The sequence below is a fragment of the Solanum dulcamara genome, chromosome 4 (assembly GCF_947179165.1).
Source record: "Solanum dulcamara chromosome 4, daSolDulc1.2, whole genome shotgun sequence".
NCBI classification, from domain to species: domain Eukaryota; kingdom Viridiplantae; phylum Streptophyta; class Magnoliopsida; order Solanales; family Solanaceae; genus Solanum; species Solanum dulcamara.
Genome location: NC_077240.1, coordinates 104841 through 118840, shown reverse-complemented (window position 1 = coordinate 118840; position 14000 = coordinate 104841). Strand labels below are relative to the sequence as shown.

At 37.8% G+C, this 14000-nt stretch overlaps 1 protein-coding gene across 1 annotated transcript; it reads left to right on the top strand.

Moving 5' to 3' along the window:
* On the top strand, window positions 1–13792 carry LOC129885234 (brefeldin A-inhibited guanine nucleotide-exchange protein 1). Its single transcript, XM_055959432.1, has 11 exons — window positions 1–1332; window positions 2860–3177; window positions 5540–5864; window positions 5975–6397; window positions 7948–8237; window positions 8519–8792; window positions 9156–9658; window positions 9752–10073; window positions 10496–10856; window positions 11253–11935; window positions 12723–13792. The coding sequence occupies exons 1-11, from the start codon at window positions 260–262 to the stop codon at window positions 13332–13334; spliced, it is 5184 nt and encodes a 1727-aa protein (XP_055815407.1). The 5' UTR covers window positions 1–259; the 3' UTR covers window positions 13335–13792.
* Window positions 13793–14000: the final 208 nt, after the last annotated feature.

The window sequence follows — 14000 nt, the reverse complement described above, 5'->3', positions numbered from 1 at the left end:
TACTATACTGATGACTTATTGTTTAAGGACATTTTTCGGTTAAGTAGTCTACAGATTTACACACATCACAAATGTGATCTTCTCCTCCTTTTTTATTTTTTTGAACACAAGTGCATTCAGATCCGGGCATGTGTCGGTTCCAGGCGTCGAAGTCGTAGGAGCAGTGCGGAACGCCATTCTTCCTTTGATATATCTCACCACGATTAGTGCTGGATATCAAACTTCACACACATATTTTTTGATGAAGAGGTGAGGCAACATGTCAGCTTCTCAAGCGCTAGGCGGGCCTTCCCGCTGTGGCTGGGTACTGGGTCCGTCTCTTGATAAGATCATCAAGAACGTCGCCTGGAGGAAACACTCGCAGCTCGTCGCCGCCTGCAAGTCTGCTCTCGACAAGCTTGATTCCGTAGTTGACGACCCTGTCGATCCAGCTTCCTGCACCCCTCTCTATGGTCTCTCTCCTTCCGATGCCGATTTCTTCTTGCAACCCCTCATCATGGCTCTTGATTCTGCCTCTCCCAAAGTTGTTGAACCTGCACTCGATTGCTCCTTCAGGTTGTTCTGCTTGGGCTTGATCCGCTGCGAGATCGACACCCCCACCCCTACCCCTACCCCTACCCCTACCCCTACCCCCACCCCTAACCCAAGTTCCCGCTCCCACATTTTCCGCCTAATAGATTCCGTCTGTAAGTGCGGGGCTCTTGGGGACGAAGCCATCGAGCTAGCTGTTCTCAGGGTCTTGCTCTCTGCCGTTCGATCTCCTTACGTGCTTGTCAGAGGTGATTGCCTTGTCCACATTGTTAGGTCCTGTTACAATGTCTATCTCGGGGGAATGAATGGCACCAATCAGATCTGCGCCAAGTCCGTTCTTGCTCAGATGATGATAATTGTTTTCACCAGAGTGGAGGAGAATTCCATGATGGTGGACTTCAAGACCATCTCTGTAGCTGAACTCTTGGAGTTCACGGATAGAAATTTGAACGAGGGAAGCTCCATACAGTTCGCCCAGAACTTCCTCAATGAGATTGTAGATGTCAAGTCCAAAGAAGGCATCGCTGAATCAAAGTTGTGTTTGCAGTTGGAGAATGACAATAGTGAAAAGAAGGGTGAGCCCATCCACGGGGAACCGGGTGAAGGAGCTGATCTGAGTGGTTACAGTAAGATTAGAGAGGATGGGTTCATGCTCTTCAAGAATTTGTGCAAGTTGTCTATGAAGTTTTCATCACAAGAGCACGCAGATGACAATATTTTGTTAAGGGGGAAAGTACTATCATTGGAGCTCCTAAAGGTTATCATGGATAATGCTGGTCCTATTTGGCGCTCAAATGAGAGGTTTATTTCATTTCTATTACTACATTTGCTGATTGCTTGTCATTTTTTGTTGGTTACACAGCCGTCTGCCTATTGAACTGCTGATCACATGGCCAGGGAAACTAGTTTTGTGTTTCCTGACAATAGAACATCTTAAGCCAAGAAGTTAACCTTTGTCACCAATTTGACAATAATTTTTTCCAATTCCTCGACAATTGGAAATTCTATAGTTTTTTGTTTGCAACTAAAATCTAGTGAATTGATATGATAGTTCGCCTCCCGTTAAAAGAAATCTCTAATGGTGTAGAATGTATTTTAGTTCTTACATGAAGGATGAAGGTTGAAAGAAAAAGTTGTACCATAGAGCCTAGTGGTAGAGCTCACGAAGTTAAAATTGCCCTAGAATGGATTATATTTGTACTAGTTTGCCATTTAAAGCTTACATTCATAAAATTTGACCAGACCTCCCTTGTGGGGTTACCTTGGGTATGTTGTTATTGAAAACTTTGGTATCTAGATTGGCTTGCACGCATCTCAACTAGTCCACTGATACCTACTACCTTCCTCCAACACAGCTATCAAGTAACTCTGCTCACCAAGACTTTGACAGATTGGAAGAAATTACCTAGTATTTCTTATCTTAGCTAGGATTTTAACACTGGTCTCCAGGTTGTGATTATCTCATTTTCACAGAAGTTTTTCCCAGCACACTCCTGTATCTCATGCATCCCTTTGACTTTCACAAGATTGGTTTAAGCTTGATAAACAACACTCAATCCTCTCACTTTCCTTCTCTCTCTTCATCTTGGCTTCCCATGAAAATTATGATTGATACTACACTTCGAATTTCTTTTTCTTCTTTCATCTTTTTGCGTAGATCCCATTGACCCCTTTTTTACTCTTCATTGTCATTTGATTCTTTAGCAAAAGTTATATTGTTTTCTCCTCAAATTCTCTTTCATTGTTCTCATCGCAAATCTCCAACCCCTTAATTTTTTTCTGCCCATATCTTCCCTATCCTAATTCTGTATCCCCTTTTTAACCTTGCAAAGTATTATTATCCATATAGAATGGAGTGATCACCACACACTGGAGCCCTCAGAACTCTTCTCATTATTGAAGCTCTAGATATCCTCTGGTTGGTTCTCCACTGCCAAACTAGAATCGTCAAACTTTCCCTTCTTCGTACAAAAAAAAGGATTGTTAATAAAATTATTTACCTTATCGAAAAAAGTAACTCGGTTGCTGTAGCTGGAAAAGAGATTTAAGCTAACATGTCCGCCCATATTATTTCTGATTGTAGACTGTTCTACAACATTCAGCTTGATTGTTAAAGAAAGGACAGCCTTATTATTAATGTAACAAAACTGAGCTTTGTGTAGAAGTCATTTGGCTAATCTGGATTCTAAAGAACTGAAGATAATAATATGTTGATGTATCTTTTTTTTTTTGAAATATGTTAATGTATCTTCCCCCCCCCCCCCCCCCCCCCCAAAGACGCTGAGATATCTGGTATACTCATGGTTTAACTCTGTCTTTTAAGTACAGGTTTCTTAATGTTATCAAGCAATTTTTGTGCTTGTCGTTGTTGAAGAACAGTGCACTATCTGTGATGACGATCTTTCAACTTCTTTGTTCAATATTCAAGAACTTATTATCAAAATATAGATCTGGGTTGAAATCAGAAATTGGTATCTTCTTCCCCATGCTCATCTTACGTGTGCTGGAGAATGTGCTTCAGCCTAGTTTCTTGCAGAAGATGACTGTTTTGGGTTTGCTGGAGGAGATATCTAAGGATCCTCAGATTATCATTGATGTATTTGTCAACTATGATTGTGATGTCGATGCTCCTAACATATTTGAAAGGTATTTTCTGTCAATTCTACATTTCAATTAATGGTTTAGTTAGATCATATTGAGTAATGGTTTAGTTCCTCAGTCATAACTACTGGTGCATTCATTCTTCAAGTTTCTAAGTTGGTTATCAACGTTTATTTTGACGTTGAATTCATTTTTCAAGCTTCTTAGTTGATTTTGATATTCACCACATAAAGCCGAACTCATGATCCTCGAGTCAGAAACAATAAAATGTTTCTCTTTGTCGTTACGTATGTACTGGAAGATCAAGTCTAAGATACAACTTGATCTCCAAGTCTTCAATAGTTTTTGACTCGGTCTATTGATTTGGCCCCCAAGGTTTACTTAGTTCCGAAGTTCATCTCTGACTCTCCGAGTCTTGTTGTTCTCATGTACATGAATAGTGATAACTTCATTTAGTATTGCATGGAAAACATCACTTTTTCCATATTAAGTTCAGACCATATGTCGATAATTTTGGCTGTAATGGTATGCGAAGGAGAATGGGACACACCTTTAGATCATATAGCTAAGGGCGATGGACTTGGGGGGATAGGGTTGTGTAGTGCTGAGGTAGCTGTCAAAAGGAGCATTGTCTAGCAAGATGTAACATAAGAAGGAATAATTGAAGGCTAAACAAAGCAGTTTATGGGAGGGTGGAGGGTAAAATAAGGGAGCTAACTTTCCTGAGTTTGAGGAATTAGAGAGTAATTAAGGGAAGAGAGTTAGATCTAGAAGAAGAACATTGCTGGTCACCCCATTCTATAAGGGAACCTCTAGATATCCTCGCGTTGGTTCTCCACTGCACTCAAACTAGAATTGCAGTTTAGCAACCCAACACTAAATCCCTTATAACATTGCTGGTCTTATAATAGTTCTATAACATTTACGCTCCATTATGGTAGGAATTTTCTATGACATACCACCTCCTCATTTCAACCATCAGATTTTGGTTTTAACATTTTCATCTATCACTCTGTTTTTTTAACAAGCCTAGATATTGAATTGTTTGCATTTTGACTACCACAATCCTGTCTAATCTCACCTCAACTTCACTCTTCTTATATTTGCTAAACTTGTGGTGCATATTCAGTCTTACTTCCACTTGTCATAAAACCCTTATTCTCTAGAGTGCTTCTCCATTGTTAAAACTTTTGGTTGACATCCTCGTTTGTTTCGTCGATTAGCCTAATATCTTCAGCAATAGTCAATACTGAGACCTCATCTTGTATTGTGTTTGTATTGTGTTAGAGAAAATATCTCCCCAATCTCCGAGCTTCTATCAAAAACATTATTGTTTTCAACTTTCGAGATACTCCGAATAACAATTTAGAATCATCAGACACTTCACTTGTAATTCCTCTTTCTTTTATCTGAGTAGTTCACGATCTCTGATGAATTTTCGTACTGCTCCTTCTATTTGAAAATCTAAGGTTCTATTTAAATTTGAGGCTTTTGTGTCCTTTTGCTGCCTGTAAGATGTTACAATTAAGAAAATCTTACTAATCAAAAGTATGGATTAGTGCCTCATGTGTAGGTAGGGCATTCTAACTTATTTCGGTGTTATTCTTTGGCTAGGGATTATATCTGCTTAGAGCATTTTTTTAATTAAAAAAATACACTATTTTTTAATTTGTCCCTAGGTCTTTGGTCTAGTGACGTGCGATGTGTGAGTCGTGTGCATGTCATGAGGTCAAACCCTGTTGCAGACAGAAGTCTAATAGTAATAGTTAAACGGAGAAAGGTTGAGGGGCAGACCCATTATTCATCTAGTTTCAGAAGCGTCACTGACCCTGGGATTTCTCGATTATAGAAAATAGTGTTGATGGTTAGAATGTTAGGTGTATAAAGTTCATAAGTTAGATATTGTCCCACTTTAAAGGAATATCATGTGTATTATGTTTGACACCTATAATAGGCATTTCTTTATCAAATCATCAATATATCTCCTCTCATATTTCTGTGTCAGAGATCAGATATAGGATAATTCTCTTATTCTCACATAGTTCAATAAAGAATATGAACTCAAACCAGTGAGTTCAGGAGTAAGATTGTGTCCTTGGCTCATTGGCAATATTGAACAAATTACTGTGGTATTGTTGTTATGGCTAGAGGTTGCAAACACAACTTTATAAGCAGTCATTTTGAATAAGACTGGAAGCCTGCCTCCCTATCCTTGCTTGGCTACAAGTCAATACTTTTTCAGTTTTCTCTTTTGCATCAATGCACATGCATGCCTTTTCTCTTTGCATCAATGCACATGCATGCCTTTTCTCTTTTGCAGCAGTACACATGCATGGTTTTTCTCTTTTGTATGTTGATATCACCTAAATTGAATTAAAACAGCTTTAATTCCATCAGATATTTGCAGGACTGTTAATGGTCTTCTTAAAACTGCACTTGGTCCGCCTCCTGGTTCCACTACTACGCTGTCCCCAGTCCAAGATATTACGTTTCGTTCTGAATCTGTGAAATGCTTAGTCACAATTATTAAGTCAATGGGGATGTGGTTTGACCAACAACTGAAGGTAGGGGATCCTAATCCAGATAAGGTGTCTGATCATGAAGTTTCAGAAGCTGCTATCAGCGTCAGTGAAGAGGGTAACATAGACTATGAGCTGCATCCGGAAGCAAATTCTGAATTTTCTGGTGCTGCTGCCTTGGAGCAACGCCGTACTCATAAATTAGAAATACAGGTTTATCATCTTGCTTAGCACATTCCCTTATCTTCATTTGCTGCTTTCATTCACTTTGTGTTACTTGAGGTATGGTTAAGTACTGACAACTCTAAATGGATCAAATGCAGAAAGGCGTTTCACTGTTCAACAGAAAGCCCTCAAAGGGTATTGATTTCTTAATGAGCACCAAAAAGATTGGCAATTCCCCAGAAGATGTAGCTTCTTTTCTGAAAAATACAACTGGATTGAATCCAACCATCATTGGTGATTATCTGGGTGAAAGAGAGGAGTTTCCTCTGAAAGTTATGCATGCATATGTCGATTCTTTTAATTTTGAAGGTATGGACTTTGGTGAATCAATAAGATATTTCCTTCGAGGGTTCAGATTACCTGGTGAAGCTCAGAAGATTGACCGTATAATGGAGAAGTTTGCGGAGCGCTATTGTAAATGCAATCCTAACTCTTTTACCAGCGCAGATACAGCTTATGTGCTTGCTTACTCTGTGATAATGCTCAATACAGATGCACATAATAGCATGGTGAAAGATAAGGTACCCTGGGAATCTCTTTGAAGTGTTTTTCTCGTAGTTGTATGATTCACTGCTTGTATTCTTGAATTCTACCATTGTTGTTCATTTTTGAAAACGTTTTTTTTTAAAACTACAGTAAAACCTCGATAAAGTAATATTCGATAAAGTAATAATCTCGCTAAATGAATATTTTTCTCCGGTCCCGACTTGAGCCAGTTATATTAAAGTAATATTCTCGCTAAATGCATTAGATGATAATTAAAAATAAAGTATTAAAAGCCCAGAAAAAATATAAAGTAATAATTACTAGAATACATCAAGAATTTATATATTTAATCAGTCAATAATACTAGACCAATAACTATTTCTTTTTAAAATATGATTCTATAGTTGATTGTTTTTTCTTTCCACCAAAACCAAAATTAATTTCATCTAGCTTTTTCCTTTTATAGTTAACATAAAATCTCTTCATATTCTATATATATATTCTATAACATAAATTAACTTCACTAAATTCGTTTAGCTTTCCTAGATTTAAATAATAAATATGCAAAGACTACACTTTTTAGTTTTCTAGATTTAAACTTTTGAAATTCTTAATTAAAATATTTTTTTTCTTTCTTAAGGCACATACTGCAAAATACTCTCTAAAATAATAAATATTTATTTATCGATAAATAAGTATTTTATGCATTTATCGATAAACTAATAATCTCGATAAATGAATATTTTTTTTCGGTCCCAAGCATATGCATTTATAGAGGTTTTACTGTACTACGTTCATTAATTTCTTACCCTTGGAGTGTTTTTGTTTAGAAACAAGTTATGCATGGATTATTAATGAATGGATCACAATGCAGGAACAGTAATATAGGGATTATTTCTTGTTAGATGTTAGTTTGATTAGTTTGATATGTTACATATTAGTATACAATGTATAATTTAAAACGTGTTTTACTTTTTAGATAAAGTAGTTCTTTTTTTTGAATAGGTAACAACTTTGTATTATAGACCAATACAAAGAAAATGTAAAAACTGATAGCTAAGAAAGTAAACAATCCTAACAAAAGTCTAAAACTTCTAGGATTGATTCTGTATCTGCAGGGGAACTCTTTGTACACCAGAAACAAAGAGGAAAAATACAATCTGTTTTAATCTTATGTAAGGTGCTACTTCTGTCCTCAAAACATCTAGAGTTCCTTTCTTTCCAAATGGTCCACCAAATGCAAGCTGGAATGGTCCTCCAGTAGTTTCTATTCCTTGCCCCAATCCCTGCTTCCTCCCAGCTAGAAAGAGTGTCAACAATTTTGCTAGGCATTGTCCAGTGTATGCCTCTGAGAGTGATGAAAATCTTCCATAGTTGGTCAGTGATTTTGCTGTGTAAACACAGATGACCAAACCTGCCAGTGTTACTGGTTGGAGAGTATAATTTTTTGTCTGTCTTAGTGCTTATATTTAGTCTATGCACTAAGTCATCTTAACTTTGTTACACACGTAGATGATACTTGTAAAATAGTGGGATTGGTATTTGCTTCTTTTTTGACTTTTAACTATTGTATTTCTCTGTTTAGATGACAAAAGCTGATTTTATCCGGAATAATCGGGGGATTGACGACGGGAAGGATTTACCTGAAGATTATTTGGGTGTTCTTTATGACCAAATTGTGAGAAACGAGATAAAGATGAAAGCAGATTCTTCCGTGCCGCAAAACAAGCAGGGTAACAGTCTTAATAAGCTTTTGGGCTTGGATGGTATACTGAATCTAGTATGGAAGCAGAGAGAGGAAAAACCACTGGGTGCAAATGGAGTTCTTGTGAGGCATATTCAAGAGCAGTTTAAAGTAAAATCTGGAAAATCTGAGTATGGTTCAATTCCACATATTGGCTTATGAATCTACTTCTCATATGTACCGATTGTATGATGATAGGATTCTGATTCTTTCTTTATCATCTGCTAACAAATTAGTTTTTCTTTCCGATGAATTGCTGCAGTGTGTAGAACTGTGAAGATTAAAAGGATTGTGTGCATAGATAGGGTGTAGTTATACATGAAACTCAAGCTGGCCTCATGTGTGTTTGTATCATGGATTTTCTTGTTTAGGTGAATAAATACAGATAAACTTATATCTTGTCCTGTTGCAGGTCTATCTATTATGTCATTGCAGATCCAGCTATATTGAGATTTATGGTAGAAGTCTGCTGGGGTCCCATGCTAGCTGCTTTCAGTGTCACCCTAGACCAGAGTGATGATAAGAATGCCACTTCTCAGTGTCTGCTAGGGTTCAGGCATGCTGTGCACATTACAGCTGTGATGGGTATGCAGACGCAGAGAGATGCTTTTGTCACCTCTATGGCAAAGTTCACTAATCTTCATTGTGCGGCCGATATGAAACAAAAGAATGTTGATACAATGAAAGTAATTTCCATTTCCTTGATTTCTGTCATGTCAGTTTACCATCTTATGCCCAGACAGTGATAAACTTGCAGCAGATGAAGAGTCTTCATGAAAATAAATGCACACCGATTACCTTTTTTAAATAAAGAAAATAAATTTTATTGATGTGGGAAGAACTCCCATGTACAAACATACACCAAAAGGTAGAGAGCCTACTCTACAAAGTACACATCATTTTCTTTACAAACAAGAACCTCTTCGGTGCACTAAAAAGAAACCAGAAACAAGAAACTATTCCTCAACTATAAAAGTCATGGTCAACCCAATCAAAAGTTTTTCTACTAATCTGAAACCCATGCGGAATAACATCCTTTTATTTTGCAGACAATAATGTCGATTGCCATTGAAGATGGAAATCATCTTCATGAAGCGTGGGAGCATATATTGACATGTCTATCTCGATTTGAGCATCTGCAGTTGCTGGGGGAGGGCGCGCCATCTGATTCCTCCTTTTTTACTACCTCGAGCTCTGAATCTGAGGAAAAAACATTGAAGTCAGCTGGATTTCCATCACTGAAGAAAAAAGGGACACTCCAGAATCCAACTGTTGCTGCTGTTGTTCGAGGGGGTTCATATGACAGTGCAGCCGTCGGAGCTAACTCTCCAGCATTGGTGACTCCAGAACAGATAAATAACTTCATTTCAAACTTGAACTTACTTGATCAGATCGGCAACTTTGAACTAAATCACATATTTGCTCATAGCCAAAGGCTGAACAGTGAAGCAATAGTAGCTTTTGTCAAGGCCCTTTGCAAAGTTTCGATGTCAGAACTACAGTCTCCAACAGATCCCCGTGTATTTAGCCTTACAAAAATTGTTGAAGTTGCGTAAGATTCTGTCTGTGAACTCATCAAATTATACCTCACAAAGACAGAATTTTAGAAAATGAATATGATGAAAGTATGATCTTGATTTTGCAGGCACTATAACATGAACCGTATCAGATTAGTGTGGTCCCACATATGGAGTGTTCTTTCAGAGTTCTTTGTGGCTGTTGGTTTGTCAGAAAATCTTTCAGTTGCAATTTTTGTTATGGACTCATTACGACAACTTGCTATGAAGTTTTTAGAACGAGAGGAACTGGCGAACTACAACTTTCAGAATGAATTTTTGAGACCATTTGTTATTGTTATGCAGAAAAGTAATTCTGCTGAAATCAGGGAGTTGATAGTTCGTTGTATTTCTCAAATGGTTCTGAGTCGTGTCAATAATGTAAAATCTGGGTGGAAGAGTGTTTTTATGGTAACTATCACATCCTTAGTTCAACATTTTATACTCTAAAATTCTTTATCCTTAGCAGCTGCTGATAACTAGAGTATTGGTACCAATAGAATTTCCCCTTCTTTTCAAACTGCTTTGAGATGCTTTTTCTTGAGCACCTCTCTACCTCCCATGGTAGGGGTAAGGTTTGCATAAACACTACTCTCATCCTAAGAAAAAAGGACTTTTGAGGCTTGTGGTCTAAAATAAATCTTAGATATTTCTGTGGCTACATATAATTTCATTATAGGTAAAGGGGTTTTTTAGTGGAAAGGGTGCGACATAAATTGGGACAGAGAGTAATATTTACTGTATAATAGTTTTGTCTTTTGGTTAGTAGTCTTCAATAAGTGGTACTGAAACGGAACCTGGGATGTGATAGGCCTTTATACGCACCTTTGCAGGTTTTTACAGCTGCTGCTTCAGATGAAAGGAAGAATATTGTGTTGCTGGCCTTTGAAACCATGGAAAAGATCGTGCGGGAATATTTTCGTTACATCACCGAGACTGAAACATTGACTTTTACTGATTGTGTTAGATGCCTCATCACCTTCACAAACAGCAGATTCAACAGTGATGTCAGCCTCAATGCTATTGCTTTTCTCCGTTTCTGTGCTGTCAAACTTGCAGAAGGGGGCCTTGTTAGCAACGAGAAAAACAAAACTAATGATTCATCCATTCCAGTGACTGACAAAGAAACTTCAGATGGGCTAATCTTCTCAGATAAGGATGACTATATGTCTTTCTGGGAGCCTCTGCTCACAGGTATGTTGTTGCCTTTCTTTTTCCATACTTCTACCTTCCTGGAAACATTAAACTATTCTTATCAGTGAACCCTGACGAGTTGTATCATGCAATAACAAGTGGCTAATGCAGCAGGGTGTCCTTGCTCTTTTGTGGAATGACCAAATTTCTAAGTCAAATTAGTCCACCCCCTTTCTGCATAATCCTCACACCTTTAAGACTGGAGGACCCGAGGAAACTTGATTATGAGAATGTTCTGAACTGTAAATGAATTTCATAATCTAAATTGTGGACTGCACATGTAAATTTTAAGTTATATGGACATCTAGTTATAATAACCTTCTAACTGGAATATCAGAAGTGGTAGTTTTCTGTTATAGTAATTTATATTTACTGGAGGGTTCCAAACTGTTTCAGGGTTATCAAGATTGACTTCAGATCCTCGATCAGCTATTAGGAAGAGTGCATTGGAAGTTCTGTTCAACATCTTGAAGGACCACGGTCATCTCTTCCCACGCCTATTCTGGATTAATGTCTTCAAGTCCGTAATCTACCCAATATTCAGTCCAGTAAATGATAGCCCAGAAGCTCAAGTGAAGTATGACCAGTCCTCATTCAAATCCAGATACATACCACCACCAGATGGATGTTTATGGGACTCTGAAACTTCTGTGGTGGCAGCTCAATGTTTGGTGGATTTATTTGTTAATTTCTTTGATATCGTGAGGTCAGAATTGCCTAGTGTAGTCTCTATAATGGTAGGATTTATAAAAGGTTCTGGCAAGGATCCTGCAGCCACTGGAGTAGCTTCTGTAATTCGGTTGGCAGGTGATTTGAGAGGCAAATTATGTGAAGAGGAATGGAAAGTTTTCTTTCTAGCTCTGAAAGAAGCTTCATATTCCATTCTACCCAGTTTTCTGAAGCTTTTGAGAACAATGGACAACATTGAGATATCTACTAGTCAGTCTGAAAATGATATGGAAACATCTTCTGGGGCTGGATTGGTAAATGATGAATCAGAGGATGACAACCTGCATACTGCGGGGTATGTTGTTTCCAGGATGAAGGATCATATAGCGGCTCAGTTGCGCATCATACAGGTGGTTCTTCATCCACCTTTCCTTACTCACTGCATACAGCGGCTCTTTGTATACTTGTTTGTCTCCTTATTTGGTGTTGTTTCCATGGTCAATTAGTATGGATAGAATATTATTTATTAAGAAAAGCTGCATGTTGATCCTTTGAAGGGAAGAAAAAATGGATGCACATGGGCATGTTTTTTTGTGCTGTGATAATTCTTATCCTCTGCTCACTGCATTTTCTAGGTAGCGAGTCCTTGTTTCTTCAGTAACTCTTGACTAGCATAGCAAAAGTATGCAGAATGGAAGCTACCAGTCTTAATGCGCTTATTAAATATGGAAAGATGAGAAGACCAGTATAAAAGACAGTCTAGTTCTGGGTTGTCACTAATGGGATCGATGTGTCTGTGTTTTGATACCAAGTGAATAAATGGACATTGACCCTTAATTGCTGAAGTCCCTATAAGGACACCACAATCCTTTCCCTCTACATCACCAGCCAGTAGGTGTGGCAATATCATGATTGAAAGTTATAAAATAGGAATAAACATAGTTTATGCATTAACCTTGGGCTATTTCTTAGCTTCCTTTCTTTATCTATGAACTGTTTGGACAGGTATCTTAGGATTTTCCCATGTTCTGGTACTTTCTTTAAATTCTTGAACAAGAGAGTAGTCAATAAATTAAAGTAGGATGAACTAACTGTTTACGGAAGAGTTGTGTTAAATACACTGTTGGTATCAAATTAGAGAATAGCATGATTCACTTTGCTTTCTTATTCATTATGCTGCTTAATTTCGATGTGCAGGTGTCGTCTGATCTCTACAAGATGTGTCGGCAATCAATATCAGCTGATACTGTCAATGTCCTCCTTGGAATCTATTCAGCTATCACTTCTCATGCCCAGCAATTGAAATCTGAGAAAGTTGTACAAGTGGAGCTGCAAAAAGCATGTTCTATCCTTGAGATATCAGAACCTCCTCTGGTATTTTTTGAAAATGAGTCCTACCAGAATTACCTCAATTTCTTGCATGGGCTGCTTGTGAACAATTCATCATTTGTCGAAGAGAAGAATATAGAACCAGAACTTGTGGGTGTATGTGAAGAAATTCTACGTGTATACTTGGACTGTGCTGGGTTGAACTCTGTCAAGAGGAAACCAGATGATAAGGCAATATACCAGTGGAATCTTCCCTTGGGTTCAGCGAAGAAGGAAGAACTGGTAGCAAGGACTCCCTTGGTTCTGTCAGTACTACGCATTTTGTGCAGTTGGCAAATGGATTCTTTTAGGAAGTACATTTCTCAGTTGTTCCCATTAATGATAGATCTCGTTCGGAGTGAGCATAGCTCAGGTGAGGTTCAGCGTGAACTAAGCCATTTTTTCCAATCTTGTATCGGCCCCATTATTATGACATTGTGATCTATACCATTTACTGAACTGTTTTTGGGTCAGAATTTAAAATCTGGTAAGCATAGATCCTTCTACTCATAGGCTTTGTTTTTAAGATTACTTACATGAACCTCCTGCATACTTCAACGTAACTAGATACCTCATTTTCACCTCATGGTTAATATATCGGCGGACATTTTCTTCATCAATGCGTACAAGGTCCATAGTAATCTCTTCGCCTAATTGCTGTTCCTCCAAACATGTTTTTCTTTATTAACCATTTTGTTATTTTTATGATCTCTCGAGTCCTCGCAAGCTGAGAAAGGATGAAGTGTATTTCACCTAGTTCGTAGATACATGAAATTAAGTGGACCTCTCAGATGTTATACGTAGCGTGTAAGAGCCTTTGATTTAAGGCGAAATGATCTGGTGAATCCTTGTACTTGTATGAGTTTGTTTTGTGAATTTTTCTATTTATCTCTTTGTCATTTGGACCCCTAAATCCACCTATATTCAACAAATTAAACACATTTTTTGACTTCGCATCTTATGTGGCAAAAGTCCACACGGAGCATGTGAAACACATAAAATAAGAGCGTGAGACATTCAAAAAAGGCATTAACAGTCATTCTTTGAGCTTTAAAGACCATCTTCTTCCTTCTTTGAAGTCAATACCATTGTTGAACAAATTTGACC